The following is a 27,782-nucleotide window of genomic DNA, read 5'->3' as shown; positions in this document are numbered from 1 at the left end:
TTTGAATGCGTTTAATATTTATTTGTTTAGAAGTTCGCAAACATTTACACTGTAGCGACAGGAATCCGGTACAACAGGGAGTCCAAGTTCTCTTTGTAGTTGTTCCCTTTAGGGGCACCATGACCTGGGCGCCCCCAAAAACCACCCCAAGTTTCGAAATGGCGTTTGCTTTTTACTATATCCTCTGAACGAGCTTCCTGAAACATAGTTTCATATATTAACATAAATAAAAAGAACAAAAAGATAACTCACCTTAAATGTACTGCTAAACATTATGGGAAATTGCTCAAGTATTACTGATCCTAAACTTTTTAAGAACATGTGTTTTGGCTTCACCTTGATATAACACTTGAAATTAAAACAGAGGAATTAAAATTATAAATTAGTGATTATTTAACATTAAAACTGTCTTTGCATATTTAAAAATTATAACGAATGGAAATCAATACTAAAATAATCGCATCTTCCATTCCAATTGATTCTTTTTTTACAACGTTATAATTGTATACAATTTTCATTACGTTTAACTTCAATGACAACGCTGACCTATCATTTAAATTAAGTGTAATCTAGAAATGTTGGCATAGTTCAACCCATATGAATATTTATGTGGAGTATTTTTTTTCATCCGTAAATTTGAATCATAATATGATAGGCACTCAAAAAAGGTCGAGGCAAAGATATTTTTATTTTAGATATTAATTAATGGCTTCTTTTGCTCTAGTTCCTCTTTAGCATGTAGAACAAAGTTTTGCAAACTATCCTTCAGTTTTGTTTTCAAGAAATATATCCACCACCACCCTTAAAAACTGTTCGATGATCATTGAACAATGAGGATTAAGTTACGGGAACATACAACTTTAAAACTTTTAAAACTCTTATAATTTTCAATGGCAATGTCAATCACAACATAAAAAGTCTACGACCTTCTACAATCAAAGTCACTGATTTTCTGATCTGTCCACTCATAATATATTGTGTCCCAAATGTATATCAAAACGTAAAAGCACATTTAAGTAAGCAGAAAAAAATACGTATACATTTTTCTCAATTAATAAAATGCTATCTGTCCAAGGAGCATAATGTTCACAGCATTACCTTAATTTGCATTTCCTTGTTAATGATTTGGGTCGTTAATTCTCGGAGGTATTCTCGTTCATTGACTGGTTGTTTCCACACCGGTTTACTAAAATAAAATGTACAAACATTAGTTACTGCAGTATATTCCTTTATGTTCCACAATAGCATTTAATGGTTAAAGTTATGAAGTAATTTTGACACATAAAAACTGTTTGTAAATTAAATCTTTGTAAACTTTATTTATCCATACCATTCGGAATACCAAAATGATTTTCCGAAAATTAGAGTGACATTTTAACTGCAGGCGCTAAAATATATCTGCAGTCGGTGTCTTAAATCAGGCGACAGATCATGTTCAGCTCTCATATTATTTTAAGTAATCCCAGCTGATGGAATATGAACAAAAACACAGTTTTTGCATACATAATAGAAATCAAGTAAAGAAATATTATTATAACATCTAAATAGGGTAGTTTAGGATAGGAAAAATAGTTTAACACTGGCTCCAATGCATGTTAAATATAGTTATTTATATTCTACACAGAGAGTTCCATGAGTTTGAATGACAATCCCGGGAATGGCATTATGTATAAAAAAGGAGAACATTGTGAATGACTTGTTTTCCAATACTGCTCCCAATATTGGTTGAAACAACTTTGAGAACATAAATGCAATGCAAATGTACAAAATGGCAAGTATCTGGCACATAAAGAGTTATTTAAACATTTATTCTTCATTTCCTTTTAATTTAATACATAAAATAATTTCCGGGAGTTAAGTATTTTACTTGTGGAACACCTTTTATAAATGACTTTCCCTGAAAATGAAATAGTATTAGTATATTACGGCTGGAGGTAGGTGTTTATGGTAGAAGCATGATAGTTCCAGTGATAGGCTTACCAAGAGCAGGATTTCATGCGAGTACAGTTAACATATTCCCGGACAATTCACGTATGCTTCTTTATGCCACAATATCAGCAACAAACACAAGTAAAGGATAAGTAAAACACAGCCCACTCATACAAACACAAAACTGTCTAACATACACTATTTACACAACATTTCATACTTGCTTAAAACAGTAACCTATTCTAATATTCATTGTTAAAGTTAAATGAAAATAGCTATGAATGTTTAAGGCTTTATGGTAGCATCACTTGGATTTTATCAAAGAAACTCATACGCCTTTTCTTTTCAAAGTCCATCGTATGAGTGCTTGGTACATTTGCCTAGATACAGTTATAATTTAAAGCTTAAACCCTTTTTGTAATCTACAACTTTCTTGTCTCAAAAAGACCGGAGCCCATCCACTTACAGTGTAGTGTGGGTAACTTACAGAACAGATTTCCCATTCGTCATCCTAGTGACGTCTGTGCTAGAAAGGTCCTTACGACGATAGCCGAGCCTGCGACGAGCTAGGAGAGGAACGAGCTCTACTCCTCCCGTCAGTGATTCCTGCAACAAATCAAACAATACACTTCCCACTCCAGTGAGCGACTAGGAGTGGAACATGCTCCACTCCTCTGGTCAGTGATTTCTGCAACAAATCAAACAATACACTTCACACTCCAGTGAGCGATTAGCTAGGAGTGGAACAAGCTCTACTCCTCTGGTCAGTGATTCCTGCAACAAACAAACAATACACTTCACACTCCAGTGAGCGATTAGCTAGGAGTGGAACAAGCTCCACTCCTCTGGTCAGTGATTCCTGCAACAAACAAACAATACACTTCACACTCCAGTGAGCGATTAGCTAGGAGTGGAACAAGCTCCACTCCCCTGGTCAGTGATTCCTGCAACAAACAAACAATACACTTCACACTCCAGTGAGCGATTAGCTAGGAGTGGAACAAGCTCCACTCCCCTGGTCAGTGATTCCTGCAACAAACAAACAATACACTTCACACTCCAGTGAGCGATTAGCTAGGAGTGGAACAAGCTCCACTCCTCTGGTCAGTGATTCCTGCAACAAATCAAACAATACACTTCACACTCCAGTGAGCGATTAGCTAGGAGTGGAACAAGCTCTACTCCTCTGGTCAGTGATTCCTGCAACAAATCAATCCTCGAGCAACCTAAACTATTGATAAAAGATAAACAAACGAAGTCTTTAAATCATTACTCCTTGAATATGAAGCATTGTTACTATTGTATTATAACAAATGTCGAATAGATAATTATCAAATTAGGTTCACAATATGAATACAAGGAAAAAAATGTATTTCTGCGTCTTCCACTTTGCGGTTAGTCCATTTTCCGGTTCAGGTAAAGAGTTGTAAGAGTAATTTCAAATGCTAAGTACTTTGACCATTGCAAACCTTTGTTTATTGAAAATGGAATTCTAACAAAAATTGTGAATGAATATATTTTTCAGTCTCTCTTCAATAAAAGCCAGGCTAGATTCTCTTATTGTAAATAGTGATGTACATAATTATCATACTAGGAATAAGTTTGATGTCAGTGTGTAAGCATGTAAGTTGGTCATATTCAGGTACACCTGCATGGTTTGTGCATGTATTCTTTCATTTTTGCCTTGAGCTTATATATTTTGCATTTGTTGACTGATTTTGATTTTTGCATGTTTTATTTTGAATATGACGAACCTATTTTACTTATTGTATGTGCTGGCAAATAAAGAGGTATGACTTATGACTTCTTATATGCGTGAGGGTGAGGAGGTTCTACGGGCGGGTGGGTTTCCATTTTGCTGTCAGTTTTTGGTTCCTAGAATATTTGACTATACTGAATGAACATTTTTCCATTTATATAGAGCAGCAACAGTTATTGATTTTGTACAGATTTCGAGGTTTAGATCTGAGGATTGTTATCATGAGAAATCATGAGAGGTTGTTGACGGAGCCACTTCCGACGAAATAAATAAATACCCCCGCCGCAGCAAACCTGCCAACTAAGCGAATTTCCATTTGTCTGAATTGATTTTCAGTTAAATATATTTTAATAACATTAGGTTTAACGAGTACCTAGGTTTGCTGCTACAAGGAAACTAATAAAGTGTGTTTTTGAGTAAAATATTGATAGCTTAGTACAAAATAAATAAATTTGCCAAGTTTGATCAAAATATATTCATAAACAAGCAAACTACAACATTTGACAATTTTCTCCATAAGAATAACATGGGAATTTTAAATTTACAATGTTTTTAATTTTCTCCGTTACTAATATTCGAACAAAAATACTTTTACATACAAAATTATTTGTTTTTTTAAGCTCTTTAAAAAGGTCTGAAGAGAAATTGGGAAATTTTGTGTTTTGAGGGTCAAAAGTGAGAAAAACCAATTTTTACCCCATAAAACCCCCCGTAAAGCCCCGTTCCCATGGTCCGATCGTGATCGTGCTGGTTTGCGAACTCATTCAAGTTTATCCCGCTTTACACCTTTAAACCAAATTTCATCAAAATCGGACAAAAATTACTCAAGTTATCGCGTTCACGGACGTATATATATATAAGTCTATATATTAAGAAAGAATATATATACATATATAAAAATTTGAACGAATAGTGTTTTTGGCCTCTGGGGACATCAAAATGAAAAAGTAAATCGGTCCCGGGTCTAGGTCTTACCGTGCCACCTACGGTAATAGCTACTTCCCTATAGGGAAATTCGCTAAAACATACAAATATCTTTATGGTTATGAATCTGACTAAAAAATTACAAGTTATTAATTCACACATAATATACACAATATGAAATAAGACCATCAAGAAATGAAAGTATGGTTAGATTGGCCATTCGATAGGAAGGCCAAACTGCACCATTAGTCGCCAAACCTTTAAGTGGAGCCCTCAGGGGAATAGGAAAAGTGGAAGGCCGAAGGCAACCTGGAAGAGATCGGTTGATAAAGAAATCAAGAGCTGCGGTAAAATCAAGCTGATGGTACAAAACTGTGTGGAAGGCGGCTGTGGCGGCCCTACGGGCCACCATGGGAGAACAGGAACTAAGTCAATATACACAATACAATACATTTTACATGGGCCGTCTCTCAACACTCAGTCTAGTTTGAGCAGATATAACATTAAATTAAAAACAAATCTTACATCTCCACTGTCCTCGTAGCTTCGACTCCCCATCTCAAATTAATAATTGATATGGTAGATTGTATCCTCTTCATTTCCATGTTAATTTTGTTTCATGTATTAAACAATAAGCTGGGCAATATTTTAGACGATTTTTAGAACTGCTATACAAATTGTTTGGTCATATAAATTTACTGTTAAATTTATTAATTTTATGTTTATATATTTTTCAAAAACTGCATCTGGTAGCGGTTTGAGCAATTTTAAAAACAATTGTGTAGCAAAAAATCAAACCATAATGATGTATGGGATGAATTTTGTGTTCCATGCGATATAAAAATATAACAATACTAACCAATACCACCAAGAACAAATAAATTATTAATTTGTAGTGTTGAACTGAACTACCCTACAAGTGGGACGATAGAGGGGGGTGCCGGGCTCTAGGTGAAAGTCAGCTCACCGGCCAAGAACGAAGTGGCAACGTCGCATCCCCTACCTCTTCAAAGGCCAGTCCTATTCTGTAATCTATTCCACTATAATTATAATTACATTGACAGAATTCACTATTTCTCCTGGTCCAATGTTGGTAGCAATTACCAACGGCGTGCAAATTTAAGTGTTAGTGGATTGTATTTTTTAGGTAATGTGTACCTGGTATTGAATATATTTCATATTTTGGTTAATATATGGTGGTTAATATAAAGTTATAGTAGTTGATTTGATAGTGACGCCAATCACACATAACTATCCCACCAGAGGAGCTGTAAATGTAGGTATGCAGGTACCCCGAGTTTTCAAGACTGCAAACCTTACCAATGCTTTTTATATTGCAAATCTTTTGTATAGGAATATACCATCAGAGATTAGAGATCTACAGGTATCTCTTCCAGTTTATAAACGTTATCAATTATCAATTATCAATTATCAATTATTTAAGATGGGGACCGGTAAGCAGTTGGCTGTCGGAGATTGGGCTCGATCAGTCTGAGACACTTATCAGTTCAGTATACAATACCTAACAATATTTAATACACAAGTACACCAAACAATATTTAGCGTACAGATAACAGATATCAGTAACTGCAACTCCAATCACTCGACTACCTTTTACTTAGCATTAACTGTTCCTGTAGCTGTCTCATAGCTTAATTGTAATTTAATTGTAATTTTGATTAATTTAGTTTTAATTTTAAAGAATATTTCTATTTGTAATAGAGCTCGTCCCGCGCACAGGTCTTTTACGGCCTATGCGGGACTATTGTTCGTATTTTGTATATGTATATGTTGTAAATAATTTCTGGAAATAAAACAGATTTTGATTTGATTTGATTTGACTGTTCACTGTGTTCCCAGTTGATGTGCACGGCATTTTTCTGCGCCGCTTTCCGACAGCCGGTCCCATTATTCCGTCACTGTGTCTCTGATGTCTTCCACCTTCATTTATTCATTGACTCTGTGTTTATATTGAAGCACAGACTGAGTTTCCGGTTTAATCTATCCTTTTTATAAGTTTTCGTTGGTTTTTTTGTCAACATAAAAACATTAACGAAAATGTTACTTATTTTTGCTTCGAGATTTTTAGAAGCCTTCTTAACCCGATTAAAGAATCTTCAAATAAAATAAGTTCCATAAGTCACTTGGCTGACACCTAATTGCTAGTGGATATATATAAATAAATTGTATGATAACTTAGATAATTGTTTTTGTAAATAATGTTAACATCTTTAGTGATCTAGAAGTTTCTTAGCTAACCATAAAGCTCATATAGCTTATGACGGACCTTTAGAGGATAGAATTAGAGAATTTCAACAGGTCTTCCACTGGATCTTTGAAAAAGGACAATCATGTCCTAATCTTCAACACCACAAAATGTCTTACAAATCTTCTCTGGATCTCCTCCAGTCTTAAAATGTGATGAAAGGCTTATAGTAAGGCTTTTCTAATAACCCAAAGACTGGTTTTAAGAAAAGTATCATTTTTTATCTTATGTTTAAAAATTTCAGCCATTTATGAGTAAACTTTAAGAACATAAAGCTAAACATAGGTAAACAAAACTAGGTCAGCAATGTTTTATTTAGATAAGGTAATTACAATTCTAACGTTACTAAATAGAAAATAATTGTTCATGTTAGAGAAACTCCCCACTTTTAGATACTATATATCAAACATGCGGTAATTAGGTAACATCACTGCTAGCTAAAACAATCAGCTGTTTTAATTGTTAGATACCAATGAGCTCTAATAATGGGTAAAGTATCTTTAAAATAGGTTTTCTCCTTTATTTATGAACCAATTTTCTTAAATTTAATATCGTTAAGCTTGCAATAAAATTTCCTTAATAGAAACACAACAACAGTAATAATTGTATTTAGCTCTATAGTTTTAATGTTATTTAAGTTTATAAAGTTTTAATAGCCGCAATTTTGACGGCAATTTAAATGTGAATATTTAATTGTATCTTTTGTTTACTCATGAACGCATTTATGAATTATAAATTATTTTTTGCTTTGCACATAATTCTAAAGTATTTATTTGTACAGTATAATGTATTAAGTCGTCTTGATTCTTATCTATTTAAAATCAGTATATTGGCCTTCTCAAATTTCTTATTTTTATTAACAACAGGCAATGAGTGTTATACCCTGTAAGGTAATTTAGTTTCCTACGAAAATAATAATAAATCCATTAATACCCCCGCCGCAGCAAACCTGCAGACTTTTAGACTAAGCGAATTTCTATTTTCCTTATTAAATTGCCACTAAAATGTTTCCTTAAGGGCCGCTTTCCCCAAATCAAGTTTAACTCTGATCGTGGTTTAAACTCTAGTTTAACCTCAGATTCACTTTCCCCAAAATAATTTCTCCGTTTAAACTAGGTTTAAGTTAACCCTAGGGGTGAGGCTGGTTTAACTGGCGATCCGTGGGTTAACCCAGGAGAGAAGAATAATAGCTTGATTTTGATTGACACTTGGCTGACTCGTTACGTTCGGCAGACGGCAATGGCATATATCCTTGTTTGACATTTGTTAAACATAACCTAAAATAAATTGAACTGGAAATAAATTAAAAATAACAAACCAGAACCTATGTAGACAATTAATTCATGACTATTTCAAATTTAAAGATATAAGGCTACAGATATACAGTAATGGTTTTAAGGTTTTTAAATGCGTAGAGTAGGCCTAAATTATTATATTTTCGGTAGGTAGTATCGTAGGCCTAGTTGTGTACAATCGATAGGTTACCTTTCCACAGCAACGCAACAGTGGTTGGAAAGTTTGCTCATAAGAAGCCTTTTGGTTTGATTTTATTTTAACACGAGTCTTACATTACACAAAAGTAAATATTAAACATTCGGGCCTAACCACTAGTCTATTATTATCATGTGTAAATTAACAACTACTGCAGTACGCCTAAAATTAAATTTAGTTTAGAAACATCGAACGTGTCTAATGCTGAGTAGCCTAGGCCTGCCATTACTAAGGATAGGCTCTAGTTTTTAATCCACAAACATTAATTTTGCGTCTTTCCCAACATTTTATTTTCCCATGATTGTAAATGCTTTTATTTGATGCGTACAGTAGGCCTACTGTTTAATTAAGTTTGAGCTTAAATAAACACAATAAATGAAATGCTTATAAATTAGCATCAGTACAATTTATTAGCCTGCAAATAAAAATGTTTCTTTTTAATGTCAACAATTGGAGACAATGACACGAAACCTAATACAAATAACCAAAACACGAGAAAATTAATGACAGATATGTCATAGTGGGAAGCTAAACAGATAATATTGCAGACAAAATTGCATAACAGTGTTGCCAACATTGTTGCTTGCAAAGAAAAGCTAGGTTAAACTAAACTTCCATGACAAAATAGTGGGGAAAGCCATCCTAAGTTTAACCCACAGATTAAAGTTAACCGAGATTAAGTTAATCTTGATTTGGGGAAAGCGGCCCTATCACATTTAAGAAGTAAATAAACTTTTAATTATCATTGGATTGCTATACCTCATCTCCCGTGATCAATCATTTTATGTATATTGTACGTTTATAAGCCAATCATCGACCTCTTACTTACACAGAGCAGAGGCACGACTCTCGGCTTTTCAAATAATGTTTGTTATTATTATTACCTGTGAATATGAGAGGATGGAGAAGTAACGATCCTTATATCCGCGAGCTACACAAAGATCACTGCGAGTGTTAACACTTAAAACGGTTTATTTATGGCACTACTGCAGTATTATACCAGAATAGAGTGAATTGGTGTAAAATAAATAACTTTTATATTTGTTTGGCTAAGTTCAAATTTGTTTTTTGTAATTAATACAATTTAAACTACCGATTATATTACACGACATTAAACGCTATGGTTTGGTGCTATCTAGTGGTGGTTAGACGAACTGTGGCCAACGGCGATCTAGGCGCTGTCTAGTGGTGACTGGATGAACTGTTCCTAACAGGGATGTAAGCGCTAAGTATTAGTGGATATTTATAGGCAATAGGCAATGTGTTTGCGATACTCCCTGGTGTGGATTAACGTCCGTACTAGTTAGTACTACGACACGACTATCCACAGTACTATCCTGATCCCATTATCCCACCACTGTGTCTCTGATGTCGTCCATCTCATTACTTCATCGACTCTGAGTTTATAATGAAGCACAGACTGAGTTTCCTGTTTCATTGATGATTTGTATCATGTTTCATTGGGTTTTTGGCACTGTTAATGATAATTTGAATTTTGTTAATACAGTTTTACAGATCAAATTTTATTTTTATTCATCTATCCGTTAAAGTTTTAGTACAATTCGTGGTTTCTCCTGATTGGCCTGATTTTGCTGCATTATTTGTTGGAATTTAGGCCTTCACGTTCTGTCTATAAACAACAAGAAATGTGTTTTATAGCATAAAATGCAAATATAAGAATTAAGAATTAGTGTAAGCCTTAGGGAATAAAGAGTGCATGTAGCTTGTAGAACAGACAATTGATGTACACAGAGATTAATTGTATTTAATTTGATTTTTGTTATCTTCGATCAATGTAATATTTTTGTATTGTAAAATTAAATGTAATAATTTGATAGGTACTGTACATTTACAGAAAGTAAATAAAAAATTTTAATCTATAGTAACACTTTCAACACGCACGTTTAATACAATTGAAATAGATAGACCACTTACTGTACCATAATTTTATAAACTTTATATAAATCTAATAACACGTACAATGCTGATCAAGAAGTACTGTAACTGTACATTTGACGATGTATAACTTTTATAAATTGGATGAACCGTTGCTCTAAGTTAGTCGAACTGATGCGAAGGACATAATGTAGTGCCATAGATGAAGTAATATAATGAGATAGGCAGCCATATGGAGTTTAGCATAGGCTTTTTTAGCCTTGTAGTGTGCTGCTCCTAGCGGCAATATCGAGCCCTAAAAATCTGCGTTACCAACGGAAGCGCAAACAATGGTATGGTATTGTTTCCCATTGTACATGCCCAACCACAGACAACAGACCGCTTCGAGTGTTCCACGCGATTATTTCGTCCAACTCCACGCAATGTTTTCCTCATCACACCTTCTAGGTCGAATGCCATCATTGTGACTTTTCGGTTGGACGCCTTAGCCTCCGACACCAAACATTTGATCAAAACCCAAATTTTCAGGTGTAATCTGCCAAGGAGGCTTTTCATTTTTTGGTTCCATCCATCGGCTGAGCTACTGAATATATTATATAACAATAAAACCTGCCTATGCCATCGTCTATAGCAACTCCACATCAAATAATAAGAAAATATAGTTCTTATAATGTAAACAAGCTATTCCATATCACTGAGATAGTAAAATTGAGTGCTTTTCCCTAGCTGTGTATCCATCCCTACTGGTGTACAACATACCCACATGTCATCTGCCTGGCTCGCTGCTATGCGTCATAAACCTGGTTCACTTGTTCTCGGTTTTTTTTCAATATTTGACCTCATACTGGAAAACAATTTTTCAGGCCTCCCACAAGATTTTGGGGTTGACCGGTAAATGTACGACCGCAAAATGGACACAACCTGTTTTTCATCCAAATAAGTACTCAAAATGTATGTGAAATCAACAAATGCACAATCCAAAATAAAGTTACTAGTAAAACAATACCGTTCAGTATTCACATCAGTTTTAATCGCATCTCGATCCCTAAAGTATCACCTGGTATGGTAAAAACTTGGAATAATATTCATTGTAATTACAACCCTGTTTTTATCGCTTGCAACCTCGTATCTTAATCCACTTTTCTCAGAGTACAATCAGAAGTGATAAGATCGCTAGCCAAACTACTTCAATCCACACCGTTTCTCAGAGGTTATCATTTGAGTATGTTTTAATTCTGAAATCCAATATTTAGTTTAATTTGGATCCTAGAGAACTTTGAATTCATTTTTCCGTATACAATTTCGTTACGACAAAAAAATTGTTTGTATTAAAATGCATTTGAATAGTTTGTTTAATGTTGTTTGGCATACGAAAATAGGTTAAAGACTGGTGGTCTAACTTCTTTAATTAAGACTTTTATAACATTTACACTTCACCATTATGAAATTAATTTTCTAATCACAGATTATGTATACCAAATGTGTGCCTATGGAAAACGCGACGAAATAAGAAGACACTATTCTATTCAAATCACATTTAAAATGAACCTGTAAAATGTATGCATGTTTACAGAATTAAAAATGTTTATGGTCGCAGCTGCTGGTTAGGGTAAGGTAGGTCGGTTTTAGTATTATCACCCCGGCTCCGTGTCTCTATGCTCGCTTTTCCCTTTATAGTTTATCCTACATAGACATACATCGTCCATTAATAACGCACAAGCTGATTATCCACACACGTTTCTTTTCGTTATACAATATGAAGATATGCAAATGAAGTTGTATTTGTCTGAACAATTTACTGTACTATAAATCTGCTTCCTACTAATTTGGTACCTCAGGCGGGCGTATCTCAGAGCGATGGTCAGCAGTAATATGACCCTGGGTCAGCATGGGATACCTGGGAGTCTGCGCGCGCTGCTCATCATGGAGTAGATGCTGATACTCCAGCCTCTGCAGAGTTGGCTCCCCAGTCCAGCCCTGCGCAGCAAAACATCAAGTACACCATAACAAGTCAAACACCACCCACTGCTCATATCCCAAGATTACGAAAATGTATCATTGACTATTAGCACGGTGGTTCTAGTAAGCTCTAGGTGTGAAATAAGAGGACGTTTAAAAAGTTTAGCTTCTAAATAGCTTTAAAATTAAACAATAAATACAAACCTTAACTAAAAAGATAAATAAATGATGACACCAACCATTGAAATATTTCAGCCCCTTCAAGCTGCCCAGACATGCAACTTTCTAAAACGTAGATTTCAAAAGAAAGTAACTTTGTAACAAAGAGTTTTTACAAGTGTTGATTGTTTACAGCATTAATTTTACTCCACTAAATCTTTTTTTAAGTTGTTTTAAGTCGTTATTAAAATTTCAAGGTTTATGCTCTCTTAATAGGTTTAGGTTTAAACAAATAAATGGACGATACAGCTTCAAATTAATTCAAGGATAAACTATTTCACTATGAATTTGTAATACTCTAAAAAAACACATGGTACTGTAGATGATAACAAAGAATTTTATATTATTTAAAAAAAAATGGCGGACAGTAGGCCTAATGTTTTATCCCTTCATGATAATATAACTAAAAACACATTTTCATAATTTATTGTATCACTAACCAAATATTACAATATGGAAATGTGTTTTAAGTCCTACTTAAAAAGCTTTAGTTCTTCCAAAGCTGTGTGTGTTTTCAACGCCTTTTGAGAATTTTTTACGAGAAGACATACTTCTCATGTTACTAAATCCAATCTTGTTTTAACGCTAATATTCATGGATGTTATGTTCAAAAAACAGTTCTAATAACAGTAGTTTGTCTTTAATTTTAACCCATATAATTTAAGTTCCTGTTGTGTGGTAGAGAGTACTGAAACTGCAACTCAATTCCTCGATACGGTGTTGCTTTGGCTTTTTCGATGGCTTTCCATATAAAAGTTTCAAATACAAAAATAACCACACCCATTTATAATTTAGATTATAGACTTAGTTCCCACAGTGACAGAAAAACACTTCACATCCAACTTCGAAGGCCCAAGGACATGGTTGCAATTGTGATGTCACTCTCCCACCAGACTGATCTCCAATCTCATAGGAGTATAAGAATAATATCGAGTCAAAAGAATGCAATAACGTAAATAAAGAAGGAAAGAGGGGTACGACTATTATTCCCATCGAAAAATAAAAGTACATAATTGGATTGAAGTAAGCGTGTCTGTAACCGTATCATTTCCAAATTAGACGCCTACAAAGATTTGTCACCTTTATCTATAGGCCTACCGCACACGAGAGACTTTTTGTCGGCCGACTATTTAGTCGTAGTCGGGAGTCAAAGTCGGCCCCATAGTGGTAAATCTGAGCGCGCACACGGGCCGACCGCAGCAAGACAGTCGGCTGACTGTCTGCAGACAGTCGGGGCAGTTTGGTGCTGACCGATTTTCCCGCCGACTGCTCCCCGACTCAACTGTCGTGTCTTATTGATAAAGGCATGGAGATAAGTTAGAACGCGCACACTGACGACTAAAAAGTCTGCCAGTCTGACAGTCGAGTGCGTTGTTATCATGTGTATTATTATTGTTTTTATGATTAGTATTTAATTTGTGTGTTATTGTTATTATTAAGGCTTCGACAACCACCAGTGCAAGTGTTTTGAGGGACGAGAAAGTTGATAAACTTATCGATGAAGTTGGGGCACGGTCCCCTCTTTATAAAAATACTTTGAAGGAGTATTTGGTCATAATAAAAAATACCCCCGCTGCAGCAAACCGGCAGACTAAGTGAATTCCTATTTGCCTGATTTAATTTTGTATTTAATCTACTTCAATAAAATTAGAATAAACGAGTACCTAGGTTTGCTGCTACAGGGAGGGTATTCAGGATGTGTTTTAGTAAAACATTAATAGCTGAGTATAAAATAAATATATTTGCCAAGTTTTATCAAAATACATCCATGAACAAGCAAACTACAACAGTTTACTTGTTCTACATATAAATGACATGAAAATTTTAACTTTAAATATTTTGGAACTTCCCTGTAATTATTATGATAACAATTAGCATGCTAAATTATTTGTTTTTTAAGCTCTGCAAAATGTTTTCTAAATAAATTACGGAATCTTTTGTTTATATCGTAAAAAAAATGGGAAACCCTCATTTTTACTCAATTAAACCCCCGTTCCCATAGTCCGATCATGCTGGTTTGCGAACTCCTTCGAATAAAATAGATGTAGGTTTACACGTTTGTACCAAATTTCATCAAAATCGGATAATTTTTTTTCGAGTTATCGTGCTAACGGACAAATATATATGTGTGTTTGAATTTGAACGGATGGTGTTTTTGGCCTCTGGGGACATCAAAACGAAAAAGTAAATCGGTCCCGGGACCAGGTCTCACCATGATACTACGGTTACAGCTTATTTCCTAAAAGTTATGGGATGAGGTATTTGAAGCCGGGGTATTAACAATTGGTCAAAAAATCAACACTCATTCATGAGTACATGAAAAATTTGTCCGGATATTTCCTAAAATCCGAGTTTAGAGGTAAATCTGGCCTTGTTCTCGGACTATAAATTGGATGCACCCAGTATTTTCTCTTAAGTTTTCTTGCACGAAATCTTATTAGTAAACCACATATGACAGCGGTTTCTGTCATATACATCCTGTTGACACTCGAAAGACGACTAAACAGTCGTGTCGTGTGCGCACCCATAGTCAACGACCAAACAGTCTTGACGACTTTTCGATTGTTCACCCGACTCCAGCCAGACAGATGGCCAACAGTCGGCCGACAAAAAGTCTCTCGTGTGCGGTTGGCCTAAGTCACAGGTTGAATAACAGTTTTGTATTTTGGAACTGTAGTCTTGTCCTCACTAATCTTCGACATTTCAACTATTCAAAGTCACAGTGGTTCAGTTTGGTTGCAAATAACGGTTAAATGCACATCAAAAAATTTATCATTTCTTTCGACAATATTTTTTGAGGGACCTAGGTGGCGTTTAAAAGGATCGATTTTCCTAGAGATGGAAGATCTTTTATCTATAAAGAACGATGGTTCCTGATATAAGAAAATAATGCTACAAAGTATGCAATGTATGCAATGTTTTCCGAGCATTCACAAATTTACACTAATTTATTATGATGAATTTATAAATGATTTTTGAGTTATCAATAATTAAAGGTGAGCTCTAAGTTAGACGTGCGAAAAGATACCTAAGACTAAGTGAAAGCTACCTTCAGGCCAAATGCAAAGCTAAGTATAAAGCTTCGCGAGTGTACAGCGAACAAGTTTAAGCCGTCGCCTTCATATTACTTGCCCATTTATACACAGACAAATTGTTAATTCAACATTTTTTATATAGTAGGGTTTAAAAATATCCAGTTAAAGTTTCAGTTCTATAACGTAGAATAAGTGTTGGTATAAGTTCGACAATTATCTTTGTATAAAGATTTATTTTTTGTTATTACCTGATTTGTTTACTGCCTTGTGGCACTTATTGTTGAATAGTTTTTGATTAAAGAATACAGCTTGAGCCATAAAAACATAAGCCAACCTTCTTAATGGCAGTTTTACTGAAGTTTGAGAAATAGATTTTAATATTGAACAAAAAGTGACGTGTTGTGCATGGGATATTACTTTTGGTAAAGTTACAGAAGCAGTTAGAACATTTCAGACTGCTTACCTATGAGTTGAACCACTAAATAATCCAACGATTATTGAGGGTGCAGAAAAACTTGTTGCTACAAACTAGACTAGTGAGGTAAAAACAAACTCTAGAGGAACAGGGAATTAACAAGAACCACAAAGATAAACAAGATTAAAATCCGCAAAAGTCGCCTTGTCTATAATCTTCATAATCTTGTACATCTAAAATAAAAAAATAAAACAACTGTGTTTTTTCTTTTAATGATTTTTAAACTATTGTTTTTAAATTAGTCTTCAATTTGTTTCTACAAACGTTAGATATCTTAGACATCCACAGAATCAATTTAAAATTAACTTTATAATTGTTCAGTGTTTCATAAGGTTTGATTCATAAATGGGCAAGTAATATAAAACCAAACGTGGGGGGACACCCTGTATATGCAAGTTAGTGTTGGATAGATCACTTACAAGAACCGCGTGAAAGGAGTAAATATTGAGCTAAATGAGTTTCATAGATTGAACTAAATGTAACCATTTTCTAACGAACAAATGGAGTAAAAAGTTCTAACTGATTGTGTTACATAACTTATGGCAAGGTAAGCAAATGCAACAAACTGAATAAGGCAATGTTTGCCGTGCGATATGCAATGTTCAGGAAGGTAATTTGGCGTGAGAATTTACGTGGAATTAGAATTCGTTCATTTGAAGTGTAAAACTAATCCATTCGGAAGAAAATTCCACTATTATTAATATAATAGGGGCATGATAATACTAGCCTGCGTTTTAAAATTCATAAAACTATTCTCGCATTGGCAAAGCACGTTTTTTATTATCTTAAAGTGGCTTGCGTTTAATTAATTAGGGTTGTCTATTTATCTAAAACAGAATAAAACTAGAGATGCTCTGAATTTACACTATTCAATACATATTCCACTTTAGAATACAATATAAACCCCAGTATTGTTTTTTTACAAAATACTCAGACTATTGGTACTTTTTCTTAAAGCTTTTATAAGTTCGAGATCTTCACTGCACGATTTAACTGACAAATACTGAGAAAGAGTCACACAGGGAAAATCTGTCGTGCGGTTCCAAGATGTAAAATTATTTATTTGCAACCCTCCTTACCATCCAAGTTTTTTATGTACATGTTTAAATTTAAAAGTAACTCCTATTAGAACACTAAGCAGGAGGAACATTCTTAGTTTATCTCCATTGTGTAGTCTTGAAAGGCTTGATAACGAAAGAAATGCTACTTGATTGTATAATAGTTATAACAGGATAATACTGTAGTTGGTTGACCAACCTGTAAGTGCACAAAATAGCTAATTAGTAAATAAAACTATTCAGATATCCAAAATCATGGAACAAAGTAGCTTGTATTTACATTTCTTCTTCAATTATAACCACCTGTTTAAAGATGATCCATGTTAATTTTACACACCAAAATTATCTCAACAAAATATACAAAAGATTGTTGCAATGTGAGTAACTGAGATTCGTGCTTCTAGAAATGGCTCTAAGTTTCGATTTATCCATCACAGGAGATACAATATAGTAGCGACACGCCATCGGGATAGCGGATGCGTGACCAAGCCTGCCTAAAGATGGGTACTTGGGTACCTTTGTCTTAAACTGCTGATATATTTACTTTCATAACCGCAAAACTTACAGCTGCTCCTAGGTTAAGCGTTTCAGGAACGATTTATAACTTTGCACAAACTCTTCAAATTTTCAGAACGGGTTGCAATAATTGATTTCCTCTGGGCACGCAAGAGTTGAACACACTGTATCAAGTTTTACCGCCAGTTTTTATTCATACCAGTTTCAAACGGGCTTAAGTGTTTGTTGGTATATTTCAATACATTATTTCCATTTTGGAACTGATATAGGATAACGCTTAACAAAATAAATACCCCCGCCTCGGCAAATCTGTAGACTAAATGAATTTCCATTTCGCTGATTTAATTTTCAATTAAATCTATTTCAATAACATTAGGTTCAACGAGTACCTATATAGGCTTGCTGCTACAGGGAGGTTAATGAAGTGTGATTTTTAGTAAAGTATTAATAGCTTAGTATAAAATCAGTTAAATACATTTGCCAGATTGTTATCAAAATATATCCATAAACAAGCAATCTAATTACAGTTTACTTATCCTCCATAAAAATAACATGGGGATTTAAAATTTACAATTTCGTTGAATTTTCTCTGTAACCAATCGCCGTAAAAAACATTTCAAATTATTTGTTATTTATGATCTTCAAAATGGCTTAGAGAGAAATTGGTAAATTTTATGTTTTGAGCATAAAAAATGAGAGAATCCAATTTAAACCCCATAAACCCTCTCGATAAAACCCTGTACCCATAGTCCGATCATGCTGGTTCGCGAACTCGTTCGAATACACTTAGGTTTACATCTCATGGTGGAAGTAAATATGTATATATGGATTTGAACGGATGATGTTTTTGGCCTCTGTGGACATCAAAACGAAAAAGTAAATCGGTCCCGGGTCCCTGAGGTCATGTAGGTCTTATTATGAGACCTACGGTAGTAGCTTATTTATTCTCTTTATATGAAAATCGCTAAAAATGGGTTTAGAAATAACAAATGTGACAAGTTATAAACTTTTTATTTGCGAAACATATTTAACATAACAAATACCTACGTATAAAAAATCTGAATCGTAATGACACTTATACAAACACTACAGAGCATTTCTAAATATCGAAGAATCTAAATGCTTTTACATATTTTTGGTTGTCATTTTTATTTAAATGTCTAAATCTGAAGACTGTCACTGTGATATGATATAGTTGGTTACTAAATTTTGAAGTAGGCATAGAGTTTTTAATACAGGTTAAAAAAGTTATGCTAAAGTAAAAATAAGTACACAATTATTAAAATGTACCAGGTGTTAAACAAGTATTATAGCCTACTTTTAACCTGTTTTAATTTTGATACGCTTACCGTCATAAACAAACAAATCCTATCTTGTGACTAGTTACTAATAGGAACGTATTTTTTAATGAATAATATGCATACTATAAAACTGTAATCATATTTTTGATACACAGGGGATATGTGAAACAATTAAGGAACACGTGGAAATGGATTATGGTTGTTCGATTAATTGTGAGGGAGAGGGGGTGAGTGGCTGGTTAGCTACAATTTGCAACTTAATAAATGAACTGTTCCCAGTAATACTACAACTGAAATTATTGTAGCTTATATTCATTTGCAACTGACAAAACATTGGCAGCAAATATATAAATATATTCCTTAGCAATCGAATAAATCTTTAACAAAATCATTTTTTTGTAATAGGTGATACATTATTTTTAGTTTCAACTGTATTGTTTATTAAGAGCAAGTTGATGATGTTAAAAGATTGTTGTGGACGTTTTCAATCACTCAATGTTTAGATATCTTGAATCCAAGCTCGTTTTCAGGTGACAGGCAACTTAAGAATTAAGATGAAAGAATAAATCGAACAACACGAAGAAACACGATATGAAAAGACAAATTTTCAGGGAATTTTATAATAAAAAGCAAATGAAAAGAAAAAAATAGAAGCAAGATAAATGACCAATGAACACTGGCAATGCGCGCTCAACAGACATTTGCATAGTACGAGAACTTGAAGTATAGTTTTGTTGTTTGTATTTTTTTATTTAGCTGTTTTAAACGTTGGTTGTTTTCAGATATCGTGTTTTCTGGTTCTGCCAGATATGTTCAGGTCTACTAATCTGATGTTCTAGGTTCCTTCTCACCTGAGGAAAGGGTCAGATTCCAGATCCCAAAACGTGGTGAAATTTGTGTATTACTAAAATTTTATTTTTAGAGATGAAAAATATCCACAATAATTCTTTAAATTACTCTTTAATGATTATGCTTTTGAATCTGAGAGACCAAAAGTAAACTAGCAAAACTTCTCTTTTGTTTATGTTGCGAAAATCATGCTGTCGTCATATACAAATTGTGTTTGGACTTTATGCAATAATCTTTTAGTTTGGGTGTGTTGCTAGCCTAGTGGTTAGCATCTGAGACTTAACAGTGCGGGAGGGACAGGTTCAATTCCTGACATATCCACAAAACTAATACGGTTGTACCGCATTCCCTTGAAAGCGTATGAGCTAAACTTTGACTTTAATTAAAAATGTCACTGTTGTAGAAAAATAATCGTATATTTATTCCTGTAAGGCTTTAAATATAAAACAATATGTACAGGTCTACAGGAGCGGATCAAAAGTGGAGTGAATCTGCTAGGCGGGCGCAACTATAGGCGGTTAGGTTAGGTGGTTGTGATACGTTAGGCAGAAGCGACATGGCCTGCTCATGGCTTACGGTCTGGTACCAGAGAATGAAGGAAGTTAAGGCCAATGGCACGGGGCTCCCTCCACTGGCACCCCCCGGGCCCTGGCTTGCCCCAGGGCGTCTGGGCAGTTAGCTGGCCACAGAACAAAACTTTAGAACCAACTCTAGTTAGCTGGCCACAGAACAAAACTTTAGAACCAACTCTAGTTAGCTGGCCACAGAACAAAACTTTAGAACCAACTCTAGTTAGCTGGCCACAGAACAAAACTTTAGAACCAACTCTAGTTAGCTGGCCACAGAACAAAACTTTAGAACCAACTCTAGTTAGCTGGCCACAGAACAAAACTTTAGAACCAACTCTAGTTAGCTGGCCATAGAACAAAACTTTAGAACCAACTCTAGTTAGCTGGCCATAGAACAAAACTTTAGAACCAACTCTAGTTAGCTGGCCACAGAACAAAACTTTAGAACCCGATTTAGCTGACCACAGAAAACTCCTTTAAAATATCAGTCTTTCTATAATTCCCCAATACATGGCAAGAACTTGACATATTTTAGTTACCTTTTTGTAGCAGCCCTTTTTATCACACATGTTTTGTCAAAAACCTTTAGAATTGCAGAAACTGTTGAATAAGCTGTTAAGAGAATGTGTCGTCATATTATAATCTTGAGGAACTGACTCACCAAAATTTCAAAATTAAGTTAGAGGGAAGGTAGTTACACCAAAAGCAATGGAATCAAGGGTAGAATTCCCCGTGGTTGCTAGCAGCTTACTATTCAATAGACTTGTTCATTTTCAGAATTAAAATTAAAATATATTTAAGAAATAACTGCACACATCAGATTTCTTAAACTGTTTTTAAGATTAACGCAAATACGCCTTTTCAGTTTTCATGTACAGTATGTAGAACTTTTTATACAAATTTAGTGATAGTTTAAACATCTCTGTTTGAGGTTCATTATTGTCATATAAAAGATTATATCATTAGTAAAAAACCACAATTAGTAAAAAACAAGTTTTCACTAACGTGATAAACAATGTCCGTAATATTTCTCTTAGATGATACAGTTTAAGATTAACGAAAATTTCAAACCAATGAAGGGTGTAAATAAATAATAGCTTCCTCTTGAATCTATTAGACATTTGAATCTATTATTCCAGTTTTCATAAGTGTAATGTTCTGTAGTCCTAAAAGATTGGTGCCGAATGTATATTTTGTAAGGTTATTCCCTCAGTTTTATAAATATAATTTTAATATTATAGTGTTTCAAAATAATTTTAAAATACAGGGTTTTTTATATGTATTACTAGAAACCTGATCGACCAAGAATGAGTTTAAACAGCATTGGGTAGAGCAAATAATTCACATTTCAAACATTTTAAAGCACAAAATTATTTATCTTGAGGATTTGTAATTTGTCCTATTTAGACTGCAATGAATAAACATTTCGTGACAAAATAGTAACATACAATCAGTTGTTACGCTCTATTAAATGCCATACTTGGTCTTACGTATCAAGTATCAATAATTAGCCTATTCCTAAACGACATGGTATATTAGGTGAGGTCAATACTTCAGTATGATAATATTTTTGTTGGGCATCACTCACCTTATTGAAGTCACGAGAACGTAGTCCTTGTCATGTCACAATCATACACAGTTCATTGCACATAAAAATATACAAAAATAAAAATAAAAATAAATCCAAATTTAAAATATCAGACAAAAGTTCTCAACACCGACGTTTCGCCGCACCAAAATCAACGTGCGGCGTTTTCAAGGTTATTCCTCTTCTCACGCAATCGTTGTGAGCGCCTAACCACGACTCACGACTTGAAAACGCCGCACGTTGATTTTGGTGCGGCGAAACGTCGGTGTTGAGAACTTTTGTCTGATATTTTAAATTTGGATTTATTTTTATTTTTATTTTTGTATATTTTTATGTGCAATGAACTGTGTATGATTGTGACATGACAAGGACTACGTTCTCGTGACTTCAATAAGGTGAGTGATGCCCAACAAAAATATTATCATACTGAAATAATTAGCCTATCAAGTATAATTTTGAAACTGTCATATTTCGTTTAACAAGATGCATTGCCCAAACCTAAGTAAAAAATTTTAATACGCTCAATACGAATTTTATAATCTATGGAATTTTTTAACATTTGGTTGCACTCTAACAATATGTTTTTAGTGTACACAATAATTATTAAATCAAATTTTTTTATAGCATAGAATTATTCTGTAATAAACAAAACAACCAATAAAACTATTTCATATTAGTTTAAAGTACTGTTTAGAGAAAATATCTAATTAAATTAAACTTTTTGTTTAAACAATTTTGTAAAGGTTAAAAAGTAAACATGAATCACGGAATTGTGAAAAAAAACATGAAGATTAATATAACGACACCCTGGGGTTTATAAATAACCGTAAAAAATTCAAGTTTTTTAAATTGGTAAGGTTATCTCACATGTTTTATTTGTGCACAAAGTATTTTATTTAACAATTAGAACGTTTTACTTTGCTGGCAGTTTTCGAGACTTACCGTCATGTTCCAAAAGTCCGAGTCTTCACGGCGTTCCTCGTTCAGGAGTCGTCGCTTCTCAGCGACTAGCCTGTCTGAAACAGCGCACGTCGGTTTAGCGGGAAACATGTTAAGAAGCGCGGGAGATCGATCTTAATATCCACCCCCTGGGTAATCCTCCTGTAGCCTGCTTAGGAAATATTAATGATGACGATGTCAATTAATTAATATCTCACATATAATTTCGATTGAGTTAGAATTGCACTTTTAAACAATATTTAAAACATTTAATCAAAAGTACCAAACTGCCCAAGCTAATAAAAGTGAGAGACCATGATACTCTTTTTTTGTTTAATTTAGGTCATAAAGTATGATTTTTATAAGGGGTATAAAAAATAGTTATAATAATAATATAAACAGTATAACATTTTGTAATCTAACATTTTTTAAATCTAATATTTGTGATGTTTTGAATTTTTTGTTTTCACACACACACAATACAACAACTCAACACAACAACACACGATAATATTAAATTTGGACATACACCTATGGCTATGAAAAGGCGGATGTAGAAGTTAGTAAAAATTGTAATCATCAGACCATCATGACTATATTGTATCTGTATTTTGACCATGGCAAATATTGAAAACTGAATGTAATATCTTGACATAGAAACTTATAGTTTATCTACTGGAACCAGAATGAGATCTAAATAAAAAATGTTCGATACAAAGGAAATCTCATGGAGTAAAAGAATATTGTAGGCGTATACTCCTCGGATATGGATTATACTAACATAATCCCAAATGTTTCTTTGGTCTAGTTACATCAGACTCTAGCATTTCATTGCTCCAGTTACATCAGCCACCAACATTTTCATTGTTCCAGTTACACCAGCCTACAACATTTCATTGCTCCAGTTACATCAGCCCGCAACAGTCCCCAACATTTCTCTGCTACAGTTACATCCGCATCAACATTTCATTGCTCCAGTTACATCAGCCACCAACATTTCATTGTTCCAGTTACACCTACACCAGCCTACAACAATTCATTGTTCCAGTTACACCAGCCTACAACATTTCATTGCTCCAGTTACATTAGCCACCAACATTGTCCCCAAAATTTCTCTGTTCCAGTTACATCAGCCCCCAACATTTCTCTGCTACAGTTACATCCGCATCAACATTTCATTGCTTTAGTTACATCAGCCTACACGAATTCATTGTTCCAGTTACATCAGCCCCCAACATTGCTTTGCTATAGTTACATTCTCCCCCAATATCGCTTTACTAAGCGACAACTTGTCCCCCCAACATTTCTCTAACTATGTTACGTCTCCCTAAACGTTTTTCTGCCAATAAAATATCCATCCTTACCGAGTTGCTGTTTGTACTGAAGCTGTTCCTGGTAAGGACGTCGGTAGCGGACGTGGTTCTCGATAGACTTCCTGACGGGCTCGTGGAGTTGATACCTCAAGATGGGGTCACTGCGGCGGCTCGGTGCGGGCTTCGCCCCTCCTCCCCATCTGGGCAGAGATGTTTCTAGGCCCTTGAACGATTGAACCACAGTATTGTCCATGTCCATTCCAAACAATTGTTGTACATTCAAATGTTAACATTTGATTTATTGTTACACTAAACCATACCACTATTTTTTAGCGGAATCCATCAGGAAGGTAACAATAAATAAATAAATAATAGGTTTAACCGTTAGAATAATAAGCCCCAATTTTAATTTTAATTATCACACACATATTTTATGAAACATATTTTTCAATTGGGAGATTTATTCAATCTATTGGTATGAGCAAACATTAAACACGTTTGATCTCCTCACCAACTCTTTACGCAACTATCATTAGTTACACTCATGTGTAAGAGATGTGCGTGAGATGTTGCACTCTGCATCGCATGAGTTGGATCATTTACGCAACTTCTCTCTGGCCCAATGTGCATTTGTCTAAGACACTGATCATTACGCTACCAAGCCAAACACGAGAATTAACGTTTCTTTCGAATTTCCTACGATAAGGTTTATCACACAATTTCTCAAATATCGTTAAGTATTTTATGTTGGTTACTACACGTTAAAATATAAGGAAAATATTTGATATTGATGTTGCTATGGTTTTGTTTCAATTTATTTTGAGTCTGTTTAAGAGTATTTACGGTTAGAGTATTGTTTTTACAACTTGGAACTTCCAAACAATACGAATATCAAACTATTGACTGGACCTTCTCTACTCAAACACTTACTCTCTTTTTCTCGACGCTGACCAGGTTGAGCGGCTTTCTGCGGACGTCGTTGTTTGGAGCACCATGTCCGGGTCTGCCCCACGGGTGGTAGGACGACAACATCGCCTGCAACTACCGCCAAGGAAGTGAGTAGTCAAAGGCTCGGGTCCATGGAGGCGTAGTCCCAGTTCTGGACCCGCTATTGTCTATGATCAACGAACCGTCGCCTTCCGTCGCTCTGATGCATCTCATATGAGTGCGATTGTTTTAAAAATTAGATTGGTATTGATCGTTCTATATTCATCGATTAAGAAAGGTTGAGTAGTCGCAATGGTTTTCCGATGATTCGATGAAGTTTTTAGATCGGAAGTTTGGAGTGCTGATTTTGGATTATCAAGGTTATCACGAGGAAGTTAATCTTCAATCGCTCTTCATAAAATTAAATGGATTCGTAAATATATATAGCGCCCTACTGTCACTGGCAGGTAACGTGACAAAGTATTGCTGTATTATGTCCAATGAACGGCCTTTGGTGGACAACAAGACAATAGAACAAGGCATCCACTGCACAGTATCTCCCATTCTACTATTGATCAAATTACTAATCCAAGACAATGATATGTACAGGGTGTTCAAAAAAGTTAGGGGCATAATTTACGTAGTGATTCCTTCACTCAAAATAAAGAGAAAATCAACAATTAAACTTTTCCCAAAACCGATTAGTTAACCAGATATCCACAATTTTGTTTTTGAACATAAACATTTTTATCTTTGTATTGAGCCAACCGATCCTTATGTAACTTAAGTAAAAGCGTAAGCAACTTATCTCAACGTAAAAATGACCCATGTGAGAAAAACAATTGATCTTGATCCAATTCAGAATGTTAAAATGGCAGTAATTTTGAATTTTAAATTTAAATTATAAAAAAAATGTCAAGAACGAAATGTATTTAGTATTTACAGTGCCCTATCCAAAGACATCAAGCTAAAAACGATCGAATAAAAAATAACTGAAATACCACGATTTTTTAGTAAGCTAGTCAGGTTTGCCTTGTGTTACAACTACAAATCGTATTATTTCAGTTATTTTATATTCGACCTTTTTGAACTTGGTGTCGTTGGATCAGGAAAATCCAAAGTTACTTGAATTTTTTTTATAAAACCAGTCATTTTGTAGTAATTTAAATTTAAAAACGCCTCAACACAATACGTGTGTGTTGGTTATATGTTAAAGAGATTTATTTGTTACTTACACATTTGTTTTTGTACATTTCCCAAAGCAAAACAGCTTAATTTTGTTAGTAAATCTCAGCACATCCCAATTAAGGATACTATGGTGTAAAAAAATGTTTGTTACACATTATTTTATTAAACATACCCTTGACCTAATTTAAATATTAGTATTAATGTGAAACTACTTGTGTCTATGAAATGTTTAGTTATATTTGCATAAGGAGTAATATTTTTTTATAATTACCCTGCGTTGGTCCTCCCTCTTCTCCACTGCGTCTTGAATCTTCTTCCTCTTCCAAAGTTCTGTGCCCTCTTTTATCATTACCTTCTCATTTTCCTTCTTTAGGCGCTCCGAAGAACTGATTCCATTCTCTACCATCTTTCACCTGTACAATTCAATACGACAACTTAAATTTCTTAAGGTCCTCTAGGGATGAATAGGAACATGTTACGCAATAGTGATTGCAAAAGAAATAATAAACCGAAGATAATTGCGTTTCAGCTTAAGGACTGCAATTTTCTTCCAATATAGATGCAGTATTACAATGCTACTACATTGCATACTCTTCAGTATAGTGAAACGGGACGCGTAATGTATATTTACGACCCCAGAAATTGCATAAGGAACGAAAGCCAACATTCAGACTGAAACAGGCCTTGGATCCCATGGTTACAGTGGTTGTTCATTCTTCTGTATCATTGTGATTTTACACGTAATGCACAGAATGTTCCCAGACACCGAAATTCAATGTAAATTATTAGTTGTGTAGTCGTAAAAGTTCGATATGGAATGAATATAAAAAAAGTAACATATTTGGATAAAAACATAAGATAAAATTCTAGGAGTCAGTGAATTTGTATATCTTGACAGGTGTCAAGACGCAAAATTAGGTCCACTAAATAGGCAAATGCAACAACTATAGTCCTGGCCCAATAAGGCGTAGCTGCGCTGGCCCCTACGTGTGCTACATATCTTGACAACATACAGCATGAATAACAAAAAATACGTAAGCACTTAGTTTTCAACATCAGAAGTAATATGCTTATGAAACATTTTTTACCTACGACCGTTTTTTTAAGTAGCCGTTAAAGTTCAGTTCTTAGAATTGAAAGGTTTTTCATAACAGCATTGTTTACTTTCATAACAGCATAGTTTTTCATAACAACAAGGGTAACGGACCTGTGAGGGTCAAGGATTGAGAGAGAATAAGTAAAATTGTAATGATTCGAACTTCGACCAATCAGCTGTTCAGGCCAATTTAATTGTTGAGAGGTGCAATTAGTGTTTGGTACAATGATTCGTTGCGGGAGACGGACAGCGGCCCAGATCTTTGCTTGGGTTAATCCCCTGATTTATGGCCTGAGGGTAGTGGTCACCGGAGGAGGGGTGGGGAATCGAGAATTTTGAATCCCACCGGAAGATTTCGCTGAGAATGCGATTACTTCTTAACTGTACATCTTTTGTTCGAATCTATGGCATTTATGATCAGAACTATTTTTCGATTAGTAGGCCTAGACCTTTATTCGATTTTGTCACTATCAGCAAGTTTGGTT

The 27,782-nt window shown here is 34.5% G+C and overlaps 1 protein-coding gene across 1 annotated transcript; it reads right to left on the bottom strand.

Moving 5' to 3' along the window:
- Nucleotides 1-26,607, bottom strand: LOC128982209 (uncharacterized). Its single transcript, XM_054401271.1, has 9 exons — nt 26,473-26,607; nt 25,017-25,127; nt 24,138-24,309; nt 22,777-22,850; nt 20,264-20,356; nt 12,099-12,242; nt 2,417-2,535; nt 1,099-1,186; nt 1-197 (listed from the first exon to the last, which is right to left on the bottom strand). Exons 1-9 carry the CDS (start codon nt 26,605-26,607, stop codon nt 45-47), a joined length of 1,089 nt encoding a protein of 362 aa, XP_054257246.1. The 3' UTR covers nt 1-44.
- Nucleotides 26,608-27,782: the final 1,175 nt, after the last annotated feature.

Source organism: Macrosteles quadrilineatus, unplaced genomic scaffold (assembly GCF_028750875.1).
Source record: "Macrosteles quadrilineatus isolate MER2022 unplaced genomic scaffold, UCM_ALF_1.0 Scaffold_193__1_contigs__length_202579, whole genome shotgun sequence".
Taxonomy (NCBI): domain Eukaryota; kingdom Metazoa; phylum Arthropoda; class Insecta; order Hemiptera; family Cicadellidae; genus Macrosteles; species Macrosteles quadrilineatus.
This window is presented reverse-complemented; position numbering and strand designations above follow the sequence as displayed.

Coding starts and splice junctions, on each gene's coding strand:
- LOC128982209 (XM_054401271.1), bottom strand. CDS start 26,607: ATGGTAGAGAATGGAATCAGTTCTTCGGAGCGCCTAAAGAAGGAAAAT. Junction 22,851..24,137: donor TCAGTACAAACAGCAACTCG/GTAAGGATGGAT, acceptor GCGCTGTTTCAG/ACAGGCTAGTCGCTGAGAAG. Junction 12,243..20,263: donor TTAACTTCCTTCATTCTCTG/GTACCAGACCGT, acceptor TTTGCTGCGCAG/GGCTGGACTGGGGAGCCAAC.